Source organism: Pseudonaja textilis, chromosome 2 (assembly GCF_049901715.1).
Source record: "Pseudonaja textilis isolate UNSWEBS1 chromosome 2, rPseTex1.2, whole genome shotgun sequence".
Classification (NCBI taxonomy): Eukaryota; Metazoa; Chordata; class Lepidosauria; order Squamata; family Elapidae; genus Pseudonaja; species Pseudonaja textilis.
This window is the reverse complement of record NC_141991.1, coordinates 221,182,622-221,206,699: the sequence shown is the minus strand read 5'-3', so window position 1 is coordinate 221,206,699 and position 24,078 is coordinate 221,182,622. Positions and strand designations below refer to the sequence as shown.

Sequence of the window (24,078 nt, the reverse complement as noted above, 5' to 3'; positions counted from 1 at the left end):
GGAAAAGCAACTACTGGAGAGGAAGAGGTAATAGGTATCGTTTTAATTAGCTGCAAACGGGGGTCAGAAGGGAGATGGCAGGAGATGGGACCAATCCAATTTTCCAGAGTGTCCTGTAATACATCTGACGTCTGAAAAAGGGGTTCCCATTGAGAGAGTTTGAAAGGAATGTGTATAGCTTGAAGATCATGAGCGAGCAAAGCCTTGGCTCGGTGACGTCCCTTGATACAAAGCAGAGCGAGCTGAAGGGCTCTAGAGGTGACCGTTGCTCTAGGAGTGTGAGGGAGGTGAAGCCATTCGATGATGTATAGCTTTTTTGTCTTGGGATCAATTTGGAAAAGAATGGCTGTGAAAAGGGCTGGTGTGGGCAAGACAGCCAAGGAGAGCAGACAGTTAGGGATGATGCGATCAAGCCCGTGAGGGCATGGAATAGAGGGGAAAGGGTTGCAGTAATAAGAGTGGCTACTATAGTGTTAACAGGCAATGAAAAAGGTCTATCACCTACAACTGCAAGAGAGAGGCAATTAAGAGCGGATGAGTCATAAAGAAAGGGGGCAGCGACCGCCCCTTCCATGATCAAAGAGGAGTTAATAGCAGTTGAAAGCAGAACAGGGAAAGCTGTTTGTGTGGAGGGGGGTGCAGCCTTGGGGGTGGGGCTAGCTGCTGCATATTGAACAGCCAAACAATAGTCATTGTGCCAAGCGGCAAGTTGGGAAGATGTTAAAAGCAGAGAAGCCATCATTTGCCATTCAGAGAAAAGAATATTATGATTATTAGAAATGTTTTCTAACAAGGCTCTAACATAGGGTGACTTAAGGCCATATTTGGCAGAGGCGGATTTGAGTTCTTTCATGAGATCCCACTCCATAGGAACATATTGAGGTGCAGGATTTGCATTTCCACCACCTGCCGGGGCTTGGAGGACCATGGGAAAACAAGAGAGGTCCTCCGGATCTATTTTTCCTTGAATCAGTGCTTCCTGAAAGGTATTACGAACAGGCAAGGAAGCAGGAAGATCATTGGTGTGGATAGGGTTAATATCAGAAACAGGAGGGTTGTAGGGAGGAGGGCAGGAAGGAGGAGGGAGTGGGGGATACACAGCAGGAGGTGGAGAAGTTTTTTCCCAAGAAGGCAGGGATAGAAGGGATGGAGGAGGCTGATCCGAAGTTTGATCAAGAATTGGATCAGGAATTAAGTCAGAGGGAGGATAAAAAATATTAATAGCATTCATAAGAGCTCTCCAGGCGTAAAGGATTTCAGGGGGGGCTCGCGGAGGCTCGTGGATGTTTTAGAGTGCCACCTTCTGGATAAGCGGGGCAATTTTTTTGAAGAAACACAAGAAATTTAGTGATGGCCTTTTTAGATATAGGATAGATCGTTGTGCCGCTAAGTTTCTGTGATTGGTTCGCCTTCCTGACTAAAAAGTGAAGCTCTTCCACATGCTTGGACAGAGTCTTCGAAATTGGGGAGCCCATACTTACGATGCGCTTGCTGATCCTCCAGTGCGCAAGATGGGAGTCAGGGCAACACACTTCTTCCTGAAAGTCGTGTTGTGAGCTTTTCCACGTTGTGAGGATGCAGCCAGATGCAGCTTTGCTATGGGAGGATATCTTCTTTGCTGAAGATTCCTGGGGAGGGACCCGTAACACGAACGGCGTCCCTGATTAAGGGAGGATATCTTCTCTGCCGAAGATTCCTGGGGAGGGACTCGTAACACCAAACGGCATCCCTGGGCTGCAGCTGGCTTGTCCTGCTGGATCACGTCGGGGTCACCAGTTGTGGCTTTTCACTGCCTGCCTCCTGGCGACGACAGGGTCTGAACTCAGAGCCCTGGGCCTTCTCATGATAAATAAATAAACACATGGCACCAGTGTTTACTCGGGATGAAAAGGCACTTTAATAATGGTGGGTACTCCTTTTATAGGCTACATGCATACGTCATAGCAAGACAAAGAAGCTTTCTACATAATTATGCTAATGCAAACCTATGCCATAGCTGGTGTCTTATGCTCCTACTTCTTAGCCCCGCCCAGTTACTCTTATCTCCGTAACTTTCATTTCTCCCATATTACTCTCGTTTCTCCATATAACTTTCGTTTCTCCAGCCAGTATTTTTCCACACAGTCAGCACCTTATCACATACATTCCATTGTCCATCCATCACTTTTACAAGGTTGAGCATTGCAACGTTTAGCGTAACAGTACATTGCAACACTGAGGATCATCTGTGAGTGAACTGCTTCGCTCTGGTGATCAGCTGCTGGGCCCCCCTATCCACCCCGGCTCTATTCTGACATTTATTTCCTAGTTTTGAAGCTCACCTGCTTCGCATGGCAAAGCAGATTGCCATACATCAGCTGTTGAAGACACAGAGAGATGCAGGATTTGCAGGAGAAGGTCAATAGCAAACCCTTTACATGTGTGTGCAAAGAAAAAGCACGGCCACCAAGCCACGCCCACAGAACCGGTGGTAAAAAAAATTTGAATTCCACCACTGCCTGAAACTGGATCACTGGACTTGGTGACAAACCTCAGTGAAGGCCCCAGACTTTGGAAGGGATTTTGGCTCTTTATTTTTGGAATCTACCTAAACAAAACCTTATTTCTAAGACTGTTTATGGTTTGGCTGTAAGTTTGTTTTATTATCTACTTGGTTGTGAGCCAATTGCTGTGCTAAGCTTGACGTTAGGGGTTGTGAAAACCTGAAATAGAACTGTTGGGGGAACAGACTGAAAAAAGTTCTGTACTTGTGGATGAGTGGGGGCCACACAGCAAGCTAGAATGCCTGACCTAGTGCAGGGGTGGGATTCTACCAGTTTACACCTCTTCGCTAGAACTGGTTGTTAACATTCTAAGCACTTTGGAGAACTGGTTGTTAGAAGAAATTACTAGCCTAATCCTGTAAGGAAGGCAGGAAGGAAACATTCTGGTGTTGCTTACAGAAACTGCCTCTCCATTAACCCTTATTACATTCTTGGCAGGACCAGACTTCCTGTCTCAGGAACGTCTCTGGAGTTTTTTTCCCCTCCTTTGCTGGTATTTTGCTTGTGTGGAGTGACTATTCAAAGTTACAATGGCACTGAAAAAAGTGACTTTTTTCACACTTACGACTGTTGCAACATCCCCACAGTCATGAGAGGCCCGGTGAGGAGATGCATGCCTCGATGTGAGTGATATTGAGTTGGCCATATCCAGCCAATAACATGACCACCAAGCCATGTCCACCCAGTCACAGGACCACCAAGCCACGCCCACCACACCATGCCCACCACCTAAGCCACGCCCACAGAACCAGTTGTTAAAAAAAATGAATCCCATCCTTGACCTAGTGGTGCAAGGCAATATACTGCTGTTGCATCCAGCCTACTAGTACATATATTCAACGTACTGACACACATTCTAAAGATGTAAAAGTAAATCTATGGGTTAAAAAAACCAGCTTTATCAAAGTTTGAAATTTTGAATATATATATATATATATATATATATATATATATATATATATATATATATATAATTTCTTAAGTTTTGCTGGTACTTACATGTATGGCATTCAGCTTTGTTCGGGTATTTTCCCACATCATTGTAGTTGTGCTTTTAAAGTTGTAGCAACGTTTGGCAGAATCTCATCTGCCATCATCAGGCTTCTGTATAGTGTTCAGGCTGTTTTTTCCTCCCCGTAGAGGTTTGATATTTGTTTTCTTAAGTTTTCACGGGTCTGACTCACAGATGAACACTATACAGAAGCCTGATGATGGCAGATGAGATTCTGCCAAAACGTTGCTACAACTTTAAAAGCACAACTACAATGATGTGGGAAAATACCCGAACAAAGCTGAATGCCATATATAGATTAATCTGTAACTGTTGCTGGTCAATCAATTGTTGCATTTGAGTTAAATCCATCGTTGCAAAGATGGTCTGTTAGGTCGGGAACAAAAATGTTATGTCCCACCTTCAAAAATAAACAGGTAAGGCTGAAAGCAGCAGTCCTCGCAAATAAAGGCAGCAACCAAAAATAAACAGATAAGGCTGAAAGCAGCAGTCCTCGCAAATAAAGGCAGCAACCAGGAATCTTTACTGATTACAGCTGTGGTTAGCCTCCACAAAATAATCCAAAATGATAGTTCCAATAAATCCAAATCCCAACAAGATATTTCAGATTTAAATCCTCCAAGCCAAAGTCTTCAGTTCTCCTTGCAAACAATTTGTTCCCGACAGCGTGCAGAGTCATCCCTCTTCCTTTTATAGAGCAGCAACTAATTAGTCTAATTACTGATCTGCCCTCCTCCTGTGCTCTCGTTGGTTTCTTCTCGTAAGGAGACACCTGCTTCTGACATCCACCCAGCGATTATCTAAATTATTACTTTCACCTGAAGACTCCATAAGTTCCTCATTATCAGCCGTTCGGCTGATAACCTGATTGAGAAGCCAAGAGGTTGAAGGTTCAGGCCGGTCCTGCAAATCAAATGTGACCTCCTTGTAACATTCGCCTCCTCATCATCATTGCAATCACTAATACTTGCTGATTCATACAAGTCCTCCTCGCTGGAACTTTCATTCAAAAAACCTGTAGCTGGTGCCGGAATCACAACACTATCCCTCACCGCAGGGCCCTTCCCCCGGGTCTGACGATCTGGATGCGGTTTCGAAGGGAAGCGTGCATGAAAGTCTCGAAGCAGATCCGGAGCATGAAATGTAGACGCATCCGTCCAGGAACAAACCTCCGAATCATCTACTCTCCTCCCAACCAAGTACTGGAATCGACCCTTGAGCCAACGGGAATCAAGAACGCTGACCACCGTATCGTCAACAGCAGCCTTCTCAGGGAGCGATGATGACGGAATCGTTTCAGCAGAGTCACGTAGACGACAATCAGAAGAATCGGGAATCAAGAGAGATCGATGAAAGACGGGGTGAATACGCATAGAACGCGGCAAAGTGAGGCGGTATGCCACAGGGTTAACAACTGCCTCAATCGGGAACGGACCAATAAACCGATGATCAAGTTTCCTAATAGGGCGATCGACCTTCAGATGTTTTGTAGATAGCCACACTTTATCGCCCACAGCTAATGGAGGCGTTGCCCGACGGAACCGATCTGCAAACCGCTTATAATCTTCTTTTGCCTTGTTCAATTGTTGCATCAGTAGATGGCGAACTGCGTGTAGTTCTTCCAAAAACTCTCGGGTCTCAGGAACCGGGGAATCCATCATAGTTAATGGGAAGAAGCGCGGATGATAACCCATATTTGCAAAAAATGGCGTGACACGAGTGGAGGTGTGCTGCGAGTTGTTAAACGCGAATTCTGCTAATGGGAGATATTTCGCCCAATCGTTTTGTCACACATTTACAAAACATCTCAAATATTGAGTAAGAATCCCAATCACCTTCTCTGTCCCGCCATCAGTTTCCGGATGGTGCGCTGACGCTAAACATACTTTCACTTGCAAAGCCGCCATTAACTGTTTCCAAAATTGTGCCGTAAACTGGACCCCACGATCAGAAACCACTCTATCCGGCAGTCCATGTAAACGAAAGATATGCTGCAAAAATAACTGAGCCGTAGAGGGCGGGCGATGGCAATTTCCGACAAGGAATGAAATGGGCCATTTTAGTTAGCATATCCACTACCACAAGCACTGTTGTGAACCCCGACGAAGATGGTAAATGTGTCAGAAAGTCCATGGAGATCGCTCCCCATGGCCTACTTGGAGTCGGCAAGGGTTGCAAAAGTCCAGGGGCACCTGACGCCGCTTTGCTTGCCTACATTGAACGCAAAGAAGCGACGTAAGAGGACACATCATGACGAACTCGAGGCCACCAGAAAGTCCGGGTGACTAAATGCAAGGTTTTGTGAAAGCCAAAATGACCAGCAGCAGGGTTATCATGACATTGTGTCATGATAAGGGCCTCAACGGTCTGGTAGGTACATATATTAAACCCCGATGTCGAAGCAGATCGTCTTCAAAAGACCATGGAGAATTAGAGCCAACATCCCCCGTCTCTGCTGCGCTCCACGCATCCAAATGTTGCGCCTCTCATAGTCGGGCCCGCAAATCTACCGGTTCCTGTAGTACAGCTAGAGATTCCTGTGGTAACACCGTCCGTAAAGGAAGAGGATCTTCGGCACAAGTATACTCTGGTTTCCGAGATAACGCATCCGCCCTCCGGTTCTGTCCACTTGGAACGTAAGTAACAGAGAAATTGAATCTGGCAAAAAATAACGACCAACGAATCTGCCGTTGATTCAATTTCCTAGCCGTGGTCAAATGCTCCAGATTTCGATGATCCGTCCGAACCTCCACCTTGTGCCGAGCCCCCTCCAAATGATGTCTCCAGGTCTCAAAAGCAGCCTTAATGGCTAACAACTCCTTTTCCCAGATGGTATAGTTGTGCTCCGAAGCTGTAAGCTTCCTAGAATAGTATGCGCAAGGAAACAGAAGTGCGCCATCCTCCGAAGCTTGTAACAGCACTGCTCCGATAGCGACATTAGAAGCATCTGTCTCGACTACAAATGGACGATCCGGATCAGGATGTTTCAATATCGGCTCGGTTACGAATGTTTTTTTCAAAGTGTCAAAAGCCTGTTGTTGTGGAGGCCCCCACACAAATGGAACCTTCTTACGGAGAAGCTGAGTTATGGGGTCCATTATTTTCGCAAAACCTGGAATAAAAGTCCGATAATAGTTGGCGAATCCCAAAAGTCGTTGTACATCTTTGACCCGACGAGGAGCTTCCCAACTACACAATGCCTCAACCTTTTTGGGGTCCATAGCAATGCCCACGGAGAAATGATGTGTCCCAAGAATTCTATTGACGACTGAAAAAGCAACACTTTTCCAATTTAGCATAAAGTTTATGCTCTCAAGACGCTGAAGCACTTGACGAACCTGCTGAAGATGTTGCTCTCTGGATCTTGAATAAATCAAAATGTCGTCCAAATATATGACAACAAACTTATCCAGCATGTCTCGAAAAATATCGTTCATCAAATGTTGAAATACAGCAGGAGCGTTGGTCAAACCAAATGGCATGACGGTGTACTTGAAATGACCATAACGAGTGCCAAAAGCCGTCTTCCACTCGTCTCCCTGACGCATCCGAACCAGATTGTAAGCTCCACGTAAGTCAAGTTTCGTGAAAATAGTAGCTTCCCGTAACCGCTTTATCAATTTGGGAATGAGCGGTAAAGGATAGCTATTTCTCATGGTGATAGAGTTCAAGCGTCTGTAGTCACAACAGAGACGAAGTTCTCCCGACTTCTTCTTGACAAAGAGAACAGGTGCCGAAAGAGGGGACGACGAAGGTCGAATAAATCCCCGAGCTAGATTTTTATCTAAAAACTCTCGAAGTGCAACTAATTCGGGCTCGGACAACGAATACAACCTCCCCTTTGGCAATGGAGCACCCGGTATCAAATCCACGGGACAATCGTAAACACGATGTGGTGGTAATTGGTCTGCCTCCTGTTCACTGAAAACATCGGAGAAATCCGACAGCTCTGAAGGAATCAAGACAGCAGAAGCGACAACATGTTGGCCTGTGGAGACATGCCTCAGGTGGTCCACACATTGCAGGCTTGGAAAAGAAACAGTATTCTGTGTCCAAGCCACCAACGGATCGTGTAAACGCAACCAGGATACTCCGAGCACCAAAGGAAGATGGAGGTTCGAGGTGACATAAAAACTTATCGCTTCCTCATGATCCCCAATACGCATGCGCAATGGTTGGGTGGCAAAGCGAATAGGTCCCGACTTGAGTTCACGCCCATCTACGGTTTCCACCTGCATGGGGGGAGTCACAGACACTAAAGGAATTTTGAAATGTTTCACAAAAGCATAGTCCATAAAGCTTGTCGTAGCCCCTGAATCCACCAGTGCCACGGCAGGAATTCCCTCCTTCCGGGATTGCAAGAATATACGAGTGTCCAAAAGTAAATGTCGAGGAGGGCCAGAATCTACTTCAGCAATTTGGGATGAGAATGGAAGTTGTGCCCGACCTAAGGTTTCCCCGAGGTCGGGCCTACCCCGTTTCCCGATGGGCCAGCACTGGTTTCTGGTACAGGTCCCCGAGTCCCCTTCCGAGTGCAAGAATTAACAAAATGTCCCAGACCCCCGCAATAAAGGCACAAGCCTTCCTGGAATCGTCTCGAACGTTCTTGCACCGTTAAGCGAGGGCGGAGTGCGCCTATCTCCATCGGCTCCTCTGCTGAGGTCTTGGATTGGTAAACCCTCATAGGCGGGATGCGTGCACGAGAAAACACAGATGGTTCCGCAACGGTCCGTTTACACCCACGTTGTTGTAAGCGAGCTTCAATGCGTAAGCATTGAGTAATTAGTGTGTCCAAAGTCGAAGCACACTCTGCATGGACCAGCTCATCTTTGATGGCATCAGACAGGCCTTCCTGGAATGCAGCCATATGAGCCGGTTCATTCCAGTTGGAGTCCATACACAACAAGCGGAATTCTGCCACGTATTCTTGCAAGGGACGTTTGCCCTGAGTAATATTCTTCAACTTTCTGTCCACAATTTGTGATTTAATCGGATTCTCAAACATTATGTTCATCTGTTGAAGAAACCCCTGGAAATTGTATAATAATGGGCTATCCTGTACTAATAAGGGAGTAGCCCATTTGGCAGCCTGCCCGGTTAACAAACTAATAACAAACCCCACTTTAGCCCGGTCGGTTGGAAAATCTTCAGGCCTCACAGAAAAATACAGTTGGCACTGACCCAAAAATGTGGAAAACATGTCTGTTTGCCCAGAAAATTTTTCTGGCATAGCTACCGGGATTTTCCTCATAGGGGGTGCAGGGGGCTCCAGCTGCAGCTGAGACAGTTTGAGAATTGGTAACAAACGCTAACAATTGAGTTACCTGATTCTGAAGGGACACATTGCTCTGAAGTAACTGATTAATCTGTAACTGTTGCTGGTCAATCAATTGTTGCATTTGAGTTAAATCCATCGTTGCAAAGATGGTCTGTTAGGTCGGGAACAAAAATGTTATGTCCCACCTTCAAAAATAAACAGATAAGGCTGAAAGCAGCAGTCCTCGCAAATAAAGGCAGCAACCAAAAATAAACAGATAAGGCTGAAAGCAGCAGTCCTCGCAAATAAAGGCAGCAACCAGGAATCTTTACTGATTACAGCTGTGGTTAGCCTCCACAAAATAATCCAAAATGATAGTTCCAATAAATCCAAATCCCAACAAGATATTTCAGATTTAAATCCTCCAAGCCAAAGTCTTCAGTTCTCCTTGCAAACAATTTGTTCCCGACAGCGTGCAGAGTCATCCCTCTTCCTTTTATAGAGCAGCAACTAATTAGTCTAATTACTGATCTGCCCTCCTCCTGTGCTCTCGTTGGTTTCTTCTCGTAAGGAGACGCCTGCTTCTGACATCCACCCAGCGATTATCTAAATTATTACTTTCACCTGAAGACTCCATAAGTTCCTCATTATCAGCCGTTCCCGGCTGATAACCTGATTGAGAAGCCAAGAGGTTGAAGGTTCAGGCCGGTCCTGCAAATCAAATGTGACCTCCTTGTAACATTCGCCTCCTCATCATCATTGCAATCACTAATACTTGCTGATTCATACAAGTCCTCCTCGCTGGAACTTTCATTCAAAAAACCTGTAGCTGGTGCCGGAATCACAACATACATATACATACATACATACATACATACATACATACATACATACATATATATATATATATATATATATATATATATATATATATATATATGTGTGTGTGTGTGTGTGTGTGTGTGTGTATGTATATTTGTTTTCTTAAGTTTTCAGCGGTACTTACATGTATGGCATTCGGCTTTGCTCGGGTATTTTCCCACATCATAGTAGCTGTGCTTTTAAAGTTGTAGCGACGTTTCAGCAGAATCTCATCTGCCATCATCAGGCTTCTGTATAGTGTTCATCTGTGAGTTAGGCTTTTATAGTGGTTTCAGATTTAAATTTGGGGCAGCCTATTGCTGTGCCAGAATGGTTTTTTCTTCACCCTGATTGGTTGGGAGTCTTGGTCTGTGTTTATTGGTCTTGGAATTCACTGTGTTCTACTTGATTGGTGTTTCTAATATCTCCTGTCTGTTTTTTGGCTCTTTTTGTCTCTTGATTGGGTGGCAACATTGTGTTACTTTATTGGACGCCTTTAGTGCAGCTTGGCTTCGGGTAAATGGACGGCTATCATTAGTTAGGAAGCTAAGTTTCATCTGGGTGCCTGGTTGGGGTGTGTTTGAGCTGGAGGTATCAGGGGGGATCTGTCTGTGCCCAGGTGTTTGCCTGGCTTGGTTCTCACGGGTATTTGTATGTGGATCTTTGGTTATTTGGGTTTTCTCCCACGTAAGATTGGAAGTATCTAGGCAACATTTCAATGAAGTCTCATTCATCATCTTCAGGCTTGTGTCTTTGGCTCTGTGCTTCTCAGAGTGAGTGATGAGAAGCACAGAGTGATGAGAAGCACTCTGAGAAGCACAGAGCCGAAGACACAAGCCTGAAGATGATGAATGAGCCTTCATCGAAACATTGCCTAGATACTTCCAGTCTTATGCAGGAGAAAACCCGAATAACCAAAGATAGATAGATAGATAGATAGATAGATAGATAGATAGATAGATAGATAGATAGATATATGTATATATATTCATAGATTTTCACGGGTACAGGTATTTAGGTCTAGGTGTGTTTGGGTCTTTTCCCATGTGAGATTAAGAATATCTTGGCAATGTTTTGGTGAGGTCCCACTCGCCATCCTCAGGCTGGTGCTTTCAGCTTCGTGCCAGTGCAAGCAGTGTGTGATCGGAGCTGCCATCTCTCTATAAATACTGGTGGGGTGTGGGGGTGTGCCCGACTGGTTGGCTGCACTGCTGCCTCTTCATTGGTTGATAGAGTTGATGTTGGTATAACGGGCTGTGTGATGGCCTTGTGAGTTTTGTTGTGGAGATAGCCTGGATATTGTGCTGTAATCTCCTGGGTCATTTGATTTGTAGTGATCTTTTTTCCATTAGCCTACGGTGTTTTAAGGGCTTGCGTAATGGGTTGTGTGATGGCCTTGTGAGTTCTTTTGTTGTGGTATCCTGGGTCCTCCACTGTAATCTCCTTAGTCATTTGTGTTTTGATCTCTTTTCCATTGGCCCCCTGTGTTGTAACGGCTTGGTTAATGGGTTATGTGATGACCTTGTGAGTTTTATTTCTGTGGTATCCTTGGTCTTGTGCTGTGATTTCCTGGGTTGTTTGCTGTGTTGCAACTTCTTGAGTTCTTGTGGTGTAATTTCCTGAGTTTTCTGATGTGATATCTTGAGCAGGTAGATGTGATGTAGCATTCTGGGTTTTAGTCTGGCTTCAAGTTTGGGGTCTGGGTCTGTGATTTTGGCTTGTGTCAGCTTTTTTGGTTTTGGGATTGGGGGTATGACAACTGGTGAAGCAGCCATGGTCTGGTTTCTGAATGATGGTTGTCCTTCGTTTATAGGATGGGTTTGGGCCTGGGTCTGATGAGGGGGATTGGTCATGGTGTCCCATGTTGTTTTGGATCTGGTGTTGGTTTTCATGGCTGGGACTCATTTGTTGGTGAAGGCTAGTTTCCAGATGTCTAGTAGGTGGGAGGTATCATCCCGTTTATTCATGTTATGAGGGTGTTTCTCTATTTCGATGGCTTCCATGATTATTCTCTTGCTGGAGTGTTCAATGTTGGATATTAATTTGGTTCAAAGCTGAAAGCACCAGCCTGAGGATGGCAACTGGGACCTTGCCAAAATGTTGCCAAGATACTCTTAATCTTACATAGGAAAAGACCTGAACACACCTAGATCTACATACCTGTACCTGTGAAAATCTACGAAAACATACATACATACATACATACATACATACATACATACATATATATATATATATATATATATATATATATATATGTTGAGTACTGGCACGAAGCCAAAAGCAAACAAAATCTCCACACCACAAGCCAAACAAACACGTGGGCACAAACACACACCCCTTGATACCTCCAGCCTAAACACACCTCAACCAGCTATCTATCTATCTATCCATCTATCTTTATCTATCTATCTATCTATCTATCTATCTATCTATCTATCTATCTATCTATCTATCTATATTTCCATCATACATATATGTTTTTACAAGACTTACAAAATTGTCTTTCAAGGAACCTACAATTGTCCCAAAGAAGGCAACACATCATGAAGTTTCCATCTCGTAAGGCTGAATATGAAACATTCTGCATACAAAGGTAGTTCTACATTTTGCAAATTAATCATACAATGCAGAACCTGAGATATGTACCAAATATTATTGCTACTCTTTTAAATGCTGGCCTATTTTTCACACAGAAAAGTTCTTATTTTTGAAACTGGCAGCCCTAAGACTTTGATTTTAAAATTTAGAGAAAGTATTTTGGTTGTACAAGGATGTTATTCGGTTATAGTTTTCTCCACAAAAGAAAAAAAGAAACTGTGCTGGATCTTATAATTTTCTTTTGTGAACTGACAAGAAGGTCAGAGAAAACTATGCTTTAGCCTGTTCTCTTTTACAAAGTCAGTAAACATACTATTATTTGAGGATGTAGCTATAAAAGGGATAAGTTAATGTTTCAGTGAAAATCCCTTTGAGGTTGATACAGTCCATTAAAAATAGGGGCATTTGGTCATTTTAACTGAATTACTTCTGCACTATGGTAATCTTTCAGAGCTATCTACCTGCTTTAAGTACAGAGACTCTAGCTTTATTTCAAAATGGTACTTAAAATTGTTTTGAGGTTAGAAACTGATTACATTAAGTGAGGTTGCAATGAATCCTCAGAGCTGGGAAACTATTTTAAATTTCAAAAATCATAAAATATTTCAGCAAACTTCTCCAGTTAAAGATTAGAAATATTAAATATATGGCAAAAGTTCAACAATTACTTTAAAAAAAAGATTACTACATATTAGCCACTATAACCATTTCGATGAGTCTACCATTGATCTTATAACACATGATGTATTTTGCATATTCTATTCTGGCAATTCCTTAAGCACCTTTTTGCATGATCAGTATGAATATTTATGAATCCATTTTTTTTCATTTATCCCTTTCTCTTCCCCATAAGGAAGAATCAAACACATATTTTGACAAAAAGAGTAGACACCAAAGTACTCTGACTAATACATTTTCCTATGGTAACTTACTAGTCTGTGACCTTCCCCATCCCACCGTTGTCACTAGGAAAGCAAATACATCAGAGAAAGCAAAGAAAGGTTCCATGGGATAAATTACACCCAGAATACTACTTTTTGGTGTAGTTTCCTGCAGATGGTCGACGGGCCACAGGAAGCGTGGTCCATGCTGAAGAGCACTGTTCACACTGCCGGCTGCCAACAGCTTGGTTGCACCAAGCCAGGACGGAGACGCATCGAACGAGATACATGGCTCTGGACACCGGAAGTACAAGATGCCGTACACCTGAAGAAACGGCTCTACAAGGCCTTTCTTCAGGACAAGACCAGCGAGAAGCTCTGCGAATACAAGGCGGCCAAAAAGGCAGCCAAGAAAGCAGTAGCGACAGCCAGAAGCTCCCACTACGATGACATCTACGAGATGCTGAACACGCGAGAAGGCGAGAATGAGATCTACCGCCTAGCCAAAAGCAGACACAGGAAGACCCTGGACATTGACCAGTTTCATGGGATCAACGCACGAAAGGGGAAATTTGATCGTCAACCCCAGAGACGCTGCGGAGAGGTGGCGGCAATACTTCGAGAAGATCTCCACCGAGGAGTTCCCACACCCACGAACCCCGCGAGGTGACCCAGTTGAAGGCCCAGTCTCAGGCATTTATGCCAGCGAGTCGCCGACGCCATCAAGGCAATGAAAACGGTAAGGCAACAGGACCAGACGACATCCCTGCCGACTTCTGGAAAAAGGCACTACCGGGCTCGGCATTGTGGCTGTGCAAGCTGTTCAACAACATCGCTCCACGGGAAAAGTGCCACACGACTGGTATCGCAGCACCACTGTTCCGATCTGGAAGGGAAAGGGCAGCCCAGCGGACTGCTCCAACTACAGACCGGTCAGGTTACTGTCACACACTATGAAGATCTTTGAACGCGTCCTGATAAGCGCATTCGGGACATCGTCGACATCAGCGTCAACCAGGCTGGATTCATCAAGAACTGCGGCACCACCGACGCCATCTTCGGTGTGCGGATGCTGATGGAGGCTCACAGAGAGAAGAAAATCCCGCTCCACACCGCCTTCCTAGACTTGGAAAAGGCCTTGACCGAGTCCCGCATCGATCTCATCTGGTACGCACTGCGAGATCACGGCGTGCCTGAGCTGCTCGTACAATGGGTCCAACTCCTATACAGATGTCACAAAGCCGTGTAAAAGCGGCAGCTGGGATATCAGAGGAGTTTAATATTACCGTCGGCGTACACCAGGGCTCTGCTCTCTCACCACTGCTGTTCATTCTGGTGATGGACACAATTACACACGACCTGTACACGCCCGCCCCATGGACGCTGCTCTACGCCGATGATGTGTTCCTGGCCAACCTGTGCAAGGCTGAACTCGAGCACCGAGTCCAACAGTGGCACGACCGCCTCGAGCAGTTCGGGCTCCGGCTGAACCTAAAGAAGTCCGAATACCTGACCACTGACAATGAAATGACAGGCTCCATCCACGTGAACGGGCAGGAGCTACCGCGCGCCTCCACCTTCAAGTACCTGGGAACTACTCTTGGGGAAGAAGGCCTACTACAAACTGAGGTGGCAGCCAGGATCAATGCAGCGTGGGGCAAATGGAAGTCCGTCACAGGCGTCCTCTGTGACAAGAAGATGCCGATGCGCCTGAAGGCGAAAATCTATAACTCTGTGGTGCGCCCGTGGCCATATCGGCGCAGAGTGCTGGCCGACGACCAAAGAAGTCGAAAGCAGACTCCAGATAATGGAGATGCGAATGCTCCGATGGTCGGTAGGCCTCACCCTACTCGATCGCGTCAGGAACGAAGAAGTGCGTGACGGTTCAACGTCGTGCCCATCCCCACGGTCATGAGGCAGTCCCGCTACGATGGTTCGGCCACGTGAGCCGCGCCAAGGAAGAATCCATCATCAAATCTGTAATGAAGGTGACTGTCGGAGGAGCGAGACCGCGTGGTAGACCTAAACAACGCTGGATGGACACGATCAAGGCCGATCTAGAGATCGCGAAGGCAGACCCGACACGCGTGGCAGACAGAGAGGTGTGGAAGCAGTACTCAAGGACATTAGCGGACCTCGCCCGAGCGCGAGACAAACGCTGAAGAAAAAGAAGAAGAAGAAGAAGAATACTACTTTTTGGTGGATTTAACATCAAGCATTGGGTGTCCTGCTCCCATATCTATTATTTCTCACAGGAAGTCTCATGGGTCCATCTTGGAATAATTTATTTAGGTCTTCTGCAAATGTCATGGTTTCTCTTAGCAAAACTAAGATGATGCTGGATTTCATTTTAAAGATTTCCCAGAAGAGCCATAATGGCTGAAAACTGAAGGCTTACGCACCAGAAAGGCAAAATGCCAGAAACCCTGTCTCAGTATGTCAGCATTGCCTTCTCTTTTCTCATTGTGGCTTGATTCTTTTGGCACTCAATATTCAAATTCACTTTTTAAAGTTTGCTTGAAGGCAGTGCAAGATTTCCTCTGTTTGGGCAAAGATGTAACCCACCCTCTCAGCCTATAATATGGAAGAAAATTACAAGTGTAACAGTGATTAAAGATCACATTATAAAGTGTGACTTGGTGTTAACAGATAATTATGTTCTGCAAATAGTGCAGAATATTTTCCCTGAAAATCCAAGTTGTGCCAGGTCATGTATTGCAAATAATGTAGCAAAATAATTTTAATCCAGTGCTGCCCACAATATTATACAAGAAGATGCCAGAATCCTAGGAATACAATCTATATGGTAATACTCTGGTTTAGCTAAGAAACATTACCTATACATTGGTTGAAGTAAGAAGGGATGTGAAAATTTGCATGGAAGCTATTCTAGATTTTGTGTGTGTGTGTGTGTGTCTGTGTCTGTGTCTGTGTATGTGTGTGTGTGTGTGTGTGTGTGTGTGAGTGGGGGGGGGGAGGGAGGGAGGGAGAGAACTAAATAGAGGAAAGATTTTTGTTGTTCAGCTCATATAAAATAAAATGCTGTAAAGAACTGGTGCATAAAGGGAATGCTGAAGCTAGGTTTCTGTGAACAATTTATTCAATTCACCTTTTATTGTGATTTCCTTCCTTCCTTCCTTCCTTCCTTCCTTCCTTCCTTCCTTCCTTCCTTCCTTCCTTCCTTCCTTCCTTCCTTCCTTCCTTCCAAATAACATTTGAATTAAATTGTTTGTTGACATTTACATTTTTTTTACATTTGATATAGGTCTTTGAAGCAAAAATGCATGTAACAAGCATATAACATTAAGCATATAAACAAAAATATGGAGTCCCAAACTGTATTTTAAAAATTGCTTATGAAAAACATTTACAAAAATGCCACATAATTAAGATAAATATATAAAACATTGCATTGAATTTCAATAAACAAATCAAAATTTTAGATAGTAGTAGTAGTAACAAATTGACACCAGAAAGAAATCACAAATGGGTGAAACTGAACATGATAAATATCACCATTTATGAAACAAGTGATGCTGAAGAATTAAAGGAACTCCAAACTGTTAGTCTTGCATGAACTTTAGTCAATTAATATTTCAAAGTTAAATGACTTTCAGTGCCTGTTTGTTCTTGGTATTATACATAGTCTTTAAAAAAAAAGATTGAATTAAGAGTTTTGAAAGAACTTGGCTTCCAGGTAACATCTTAAATGGAAAAGCAATATTTATTTATGGTATTCTTAACAAGTAAAAGGACAAAGGATACAATGCAAGGGTCTATATATCTCATATGTTTTTCCCTCTGGAATAATTCCCCTCTGGAATTATTCTTATAAAATATATGTTTTCACAGAAAACACTCTGTGAATATTGCCTTAAACGCCTCTACAATCATCATAAGATTTAGGCCTTTTAACAGTTTATTTCCTATAATTTTGTGCTGCAACAGATATTTTTAAAATAATTTCTGGAATATCAAATAAAGCCAACGAGGACATATAGTTACAATAAAATATATCTCATAAACTTAAACCTCATAAACATGCCTCTGTATTTCTTATATTAGACCAATATGGAAGTAAGATATTTAGTTAGTTTACTTTATTGTCATTGCAACTCGTACAATGAAATCAAACACTATCTTCAGTGTACACCATGACCATGAAAATAAACACAAACACACATCTTTTGCCCTTCACACATTAAACCGAAAACTCCCGACACCACACCAACATTGCACTATACAGCAGAATTCAAAAGAGCTACTGCCCTGGGATAGAAGCTGTTGTTCAGCCTATTTGTCCTTGTTTTTACTATTCTGTACCATCTGCCAGATGGTAATAGTTAAAAAAAAAAAGGGTTCCCAGGATCAGATGGATCTTTGAGAATGTTTTGAACTTTCTTAAGGCAGCGGGATAGGGATTCCTTTATTTTCTTGTTCAAAATAAAACAATATTGGAAAGAACAGTCTATACTATGCTAAACACTTGGGAAGGATCTAGTGTTAAATCACTTTAAATTTGGTGTTGTCCAAGATACAGCTTCCTCTTCAGCCACTTTTCTCTCTATGTATTCTTTTCAGTCAGGATTCAAGCTTGGATACGGGAGGGAAACAGCATTGGTCGTATTATTTGATGATCATTGATAGAAGCGGGAAGAAGGTGGCTCTTCTTGAGCTCTCAATGACTTTCATCTTTCATCAACCATAGTATCCTTTTAGGTTTTGGGGGAGGGTTGATTGCACAGTCTTGTATTGCTTCATTTGTTTCTTCTGAGGCAAGTCCCAATCAATGTTAATAGGGAGCAAGAGGTCCTGCTCATGTCCCCTGCTAAGTGGGATATCACATGGCTCAATTATCTCTCTACAGCTTTTAACAACTATATGAAATTACTGGGTGAGATCATTTGTCACCATGGATGAGATACTGTCAGTATGAGGATAATACCTCATTACATATCTGATCCCAGGTGAGGTGAGTATTGCAATGACATTTTTGATGATGTTTGGAGGGCTAGATGAGGAATAACAAACTCCAATTAAACCCCTTATAAAAATGAGCTGTTGGTGGGGCCAGTTTTGTTTCTGGGGGTTTATCACTTTTGGTCTTGACCTCAGATAGATCTGATGCAAAATCTGGGAGTCCTCCTGAATTCCTGATTCCTGCTTAAAGAGCAGGTGATAGTCATGGTTAAGAAAGACTATTCAAGTTTGTGTTGTGTGCCAATTATGACCTTTCCTGGATTGGAAGAGTCTTTACAAGATCACTCACTTCCTGGTCATCTCCCATTTGCACTATTGGAATGCACTCTACATGGGGACATCCTTCAAAGTATCTGGAAACGTCAGGTACAGAATGTGGCTGTGTGAACAATCCTGGGTGCATATATTGTGGATGTTGCTTGTAACATCTCTGCTGCATAAGCTTCATTGGGTGACAGTTTGATTCCAGATCCAATTCAAGGTGTTTGTTATGGCTTCAAGGCAAGAGGCAGGTTATCTGTAGAGCTGTCTTTGTCTTATTTCATTAGCCTATCCTACCGGTCAGATAGGAAGGGCATGCTGTAGACTTTGTAAGTTAAATAATTTCAATTGGTGGGGCCTAAGAAGAGAATTGTCTCTGCGGTTGCCCCTGCCTTTTGGAATGTTCTGCCTTCAGAGGTGAGGTATTCCCCACTCCCCAGGCTTTCCAGAAATGGTTAGACTCTGATGATTTAGAGAAGTGCAAGAAGTCCTGGGACTGGTTAGTCCCTTGAAGGCGTCCCCTGCCTTTTAATTCTGAATTTTAAATATTTAAATATTTATTAGTGATGGGAAGTTATTAAATGGGATACATGAATAAATAAACAAATAAATAAATAGTCATATCAGCATTTTCCTTCATTAATAAGACAAACTGCATGACATTCCAGCAGGATGCGATAGTTGGTCTGCACAAAGGTTGATTAATTCAGAACCGTGATTAATGCTATGAACTATGGATCTGAACATGAACATAGTTAAATAAAATTGCTTTACCCAAGATATGCCATACAATTATATATGATTATGTTCAGCAGTAAGGGCCTATTTAGTTAAGTGCAGCAGCAGCAGCAGCAGCAATTTTAAAAAAACCTTCTTTGGAGTCATAATACAAATTCTATGAAGAAGGCTCTATTGTTGGGACAGTTGATAGGAAAGAGAAAAAGAGGATGACTGGCAGCAAGATGGACAGAAAAACAAAGCTGAGATTGGCGCATTGTTGAGAGATTTGGAAAATCCAGGTTATCATGGAGAAAATCTACTTGTGTCATCACTAAAAAATATCAATCACTTGATAGCACATAATCAATCAATTGGCATTAAAATATTTTCTTGAGATCTGTGTAGTTCTTAGTTCTTTGCTCTGCATCTACATGAGGCTTGAAACCCAGTACAGTTCAGTTATGTCTCAATACCTTCAGATTCCAGAGTTGTATATATTAACTGGGAAGTGTGAACAGTGGAAAGATAAAGAAATGAAGAGCATATAAATTATAGTTGATCTGAATTTTTTGAGAATGATGATCAGCCTCATTGAGCCATACTACTGTGACTGAAATCTTGCAACATACTGAATATTAACATGTATTCTCTTTGTAATATTCCACATCAAATGCTGTTCTATATCTGGGACAAACATAAATATTATAACCATGTTGCAAGAGCAGAATGAAAATGGCAGGCATATATATAAGAGGGAAGGTTGAAATGCATATCCAGAACACAAAACAATGGATTGATCCTACATCAGATCATGTGAAGTGTTAATACCACTTTATAATGCCTTGATAAGGCCACAGTTGGAATACTGCATCCAGTTTTGGTCACCACGATATAAAAAAGATGTTGAGACTCTAGAAAGAGTGCAGAGAAGAGCAACAAAAATGATTAGGGTATTGAGGCAAAAACATAAAAAGAATGGTGGGACTGGGCATGTCTTCTTTGATGACAAGAAGAACTAGGGGTAACATGATAGCAGTGTTCCAATATCTCAGGGGCTGCCATGAAGAAGAGGAGTCAAGCTATTCTCCAAAGCACCCGAGTTTAGGACAAGAAGCAATGGGTGGAAACTAATCAAGAAAAGAAGCAACTTAGAACTAAGGAGAAATTTCCTGACAGTTAGAACAATTAATCAGTGGAACAACTTGCCTCCAGAGGTTGTGAATGTTCCAACATTGGAAGTTTTAAAGAAGAGATTGGATACCCATTTGTCTGAAGTGGTGTAGAGTTTCCTGACTAAGCAGGGGGCTGGACTAGAAGACCTCTGAGGTCCCTTCTAACTCTGTTATTCTATAAAGCATGGCAAATAGTAGAAAGTTGAGGGACAGTGAGAAATTTTCAAACAGTGATAGCTTTTCAACAACTGAACCAGTTACTAAAAAAGGCAGTGAGCTACCTTGTCAGTTTTGAAATTGAGGCTAGCCAATCATGAATTTATATTTACATTGATACATGTGAGTTTAGGGGTTAACATAGCAATTTCAATGGCCTTTCCAACTCTAGGATATGATTCCAATTCTAGCATATAAAAAGGCAAGACAAGAAACAATAATTGGAAACTAACACAGGAAAGGAGCAACCTAGAACTAAGGATAAATTTTCTAACGGTAAGGGCAATCGACCAATGGAATAACTTGCCTGTAGAAGTTGTGGGTACTCCAATCTCAAAAAGAAATTGGACAATTATTTGTCTTAATTGTTATAAGGTGTCCTGCTCAAGCAGGGAGTTGGACTAAAAGTTGGACCTCTGACGTCTTTTCCAATGCTATTATTCTATGTCCTATTACTATGTCATTCATTATGATAAGATACACATATTTTTAATGACTATCTGCCATTCAACTTACCAGAAATCATCCAAAACCTTAAGTCAGTGAATTAGACTTCTTCAGTCTATTTGCACTCCAAGTAGATTTTCTCATGCATTCCTACCTGGACTGGTACCACAAAGAAATTACTCTTTAGAGTTTTCCCAGTGTTACATATTTATTTTAGAAGAATCTGAGGCACTGAGGCAATGAGCCAAGCCCTAGATTCAACTCCCAAGTGCCTAAGAATGTAAAAGCAATATGGACAGGTTAAGTTTAGTACTACCATGAAGTTTTTCCTTGGGCTGGAATTTGGAGCTTATTAGGACAGTGAATGGAAAAAGTACAAGCTGAAATTTCATATTGCCCAAAGCATGTACTGTACAGTTATTATTGTCAACATTGCATACGTATAGTAATACATTCCTTATTAATTCTTTCCCAAGAGAGTTGAGTCTTAGATTATTGCTCATTTGAAGTGGCTCTGTAAGTTAGCAGGCTTGTCAGCAGTTTCTCATTTAGGCTGTTTATTCCAGTTCAACAAAAGAAGAATGGCTGTGATTCTATCTATCTGTCTGTCTATCTATCTATCTATCTATCTATCATCTATATATCTATCTATCGATATCAATCTTGAAATAAAGTATTTAAGTATTTGTCAATAAGCTTCAATTTGCAAAGAAAACAAAAGATAATTATTCCTTGATAAGGTGTAATTACTCTTTAGCATAAACATATATATAATGTAGCATATTTTTCCTAAAATATAAAAATAGTAACAAATGTTAACAATCACCAGAAAATTTGAAGTGTACGAACATATTTGATGGATTTTCTTTGTATGGTTTCTTATTGGATGTTGTTTAAACCTACAATGAGTGGACCTTGCATCTGTTAATGACAGCTGGATTACTATATTATTTGCATATTATCTTACTGAGGTAATTAGTGGTAATTGTGCTATTATGTTGTTAATAAAAAATGAAAGCAAAATAAATGAAAACAGAATCGTGGTTCAAAAATCAAACCTTCTGTGAAAAGCTTTGATATAGTGTGGAATAAGACCACACCTTGGATCACGTTCAAGGAGTCCTTAATTTACAATCATTTGCTTAATGATAGTTCAGAGTTATGACAGCCTTGAAAAAAGTGATTTATTACCCACTCTTGTAGGTACTGTTGTACTACCTCTGGAGTCATGTGATCACAATTTGGGCTCTTGTCCATCAGTTCACTTTTACAATGGTTGCACTATCTTGCAGATATGTGTTTGCAATTTGCCTCAGTAATATGAAGCGGGGAAGCTGGATTTGCTTAATGACTATGTGATTCACTTAATAATCACATGATTTCTTTAATTAGTATGGTAAAAATGATCATAAAATCAGGTCCAGTCACATGATTATTCATTTAGCAACTGAAATTTTTTGTCCTTTACCATAACAGATCCCTAAAATTAAATACATTCCAGAAGATCAAGTTGTAAGTTTAGAAAAATCCCTAAGTGAAATCTTGGGCACCTCAGCTGAAATACTCCATATGATTCAGCAATAATTTGTCTAGGTATGCAAATTTTTTCTGAGTTTCTAAACTGCACTGACAGAGGTTATGGAAAGATTTTAAATTGGAACATTCTGAATGTACATTGAAGCTAGAGCCATTTATATTTCCCATATGTTCAATACGTATAGCGACACTAGTTACTGTAAATAATAATAAAATAAATGCATGATTTAAAGTAGCATTTGCTTTTGCCATGTTGAGTCCTTTCATATGACAGTATTTTTTGTACAGTATAATTGACACTGAATTCCTAGACTGAATTTACATGACTACTTACAGAAAATTTACATCCTACCATTTTGACATCCATAATATTTAAATAAAACTTCATTATAAAAATGAAAAATGCATTCTATGAAAAAAAGGGGTGGGAGAGGTCCATATTATAGGCACAGATTTCTAAAAAACAAATCAAGCAATCAACCGAAATAGTTTGTATAAATAATTGATGAATGAATGATAATGGAAATTAAATGTACATGGCTTTGAGTGTACTCTTGAGACTTTATAGGATAAAATATTTGCTAGGTGTGTAAATATAGCATCTTGTGTTGTCACTTCAGAATTACTATGTAGTGATAGCTTTTTTACAAACTTGGCTTGATATTTAAAACAGCAAGTATCCATATCAGAAGCCTCTTTTAATTATATTTTTAATAGATCATTTAAAAATGGTAATTGCTTCTGAATCTTACTGAATTATATCATTAACATCTACATTTTAAAAATATTCAGTATTAAAATCAGTATTTAACAGTGTTATATTAAAAAAAATTAGATTAGGACAAACCAACACTATAGAATAGTTTAACTAATTATTTGTAGGACCGATTTAGTAGGCCACACACCCTTCTGGTGTTAAAGTAATGGAAAGAATGACAGTTCTTTTCTAGTATTTCAAAGGCCCAAATGTTTAATCATTGACAGCAAATAAGAAAGAGGATGATGAAGAAGAAGAAACTCAAAGACAGATATTCTTGACTGTTTTACAACATTTTCATAATTCACTTGAATTGAGGTTACCAATAACAACTGAGCATAATCTTATAATCTTGGTTCAATAGAAGCTGCCCCAATATTTATTAAAAAGGATTTGAATTTCATTTTTCTGATTTATTTATGATGTATTAACTATCAATTTATACTTATTTCTCATTTCAGGAATTTACCTTAGGCTAGAAAAAGAAGACAGATAAAAATTAGCAAAACTTTTTGGTGGGCAAAAAAGAACAAGAATCAAGATTATTCATAGCATTCATGCCTTTTCTGGAGTCACTGTAGCACAAATATTCCAGTGATACACAAGGTGTGCTACTACTATTAATGGTAATAATATCATTGGTGGTATCTGTTGTAGAGTGGCGGAGGAACGAGGCTGAGCCAGAGTGAACGCTAAAGGCTTTATTCTAAGAATAAAGGGTTGCCGCGCCTGCCTTCTAACTAGGCAGGTTAGCTGGAGCGGCAACGGGCTGACACTGCCCGACAGCCGCTTTATAGACGGCTGTCGAACGGTGCCAGCCAATGGGAGCGGTTG

The 24,078-nt window shown here is 41.7% G+C and overlaps 1 protein-coding gene across 1 annotated transcript; it reads right to left on the bottom strand.

The window, feature by feature from the left end:
• Window positions 1-1,477: 1,477 nt before the first annotated feature.
• LOC148127379 (uncharacterized) lies at window positions 1,478-8,969 on the bottom strand. The gene is given in 5 exon segments (XM_087923222.1): window positions 1,478-1,660; window positions 4,725-5,558; window positions 6,789-7,543; window positions 7,718-7,787; window positions 8,880-8,969. Coding segments are annotated over 5 exon segments (1,932 nt in total).
• Window positions 8,970-24,078: the final 15,109 nt, after the last annotated feature.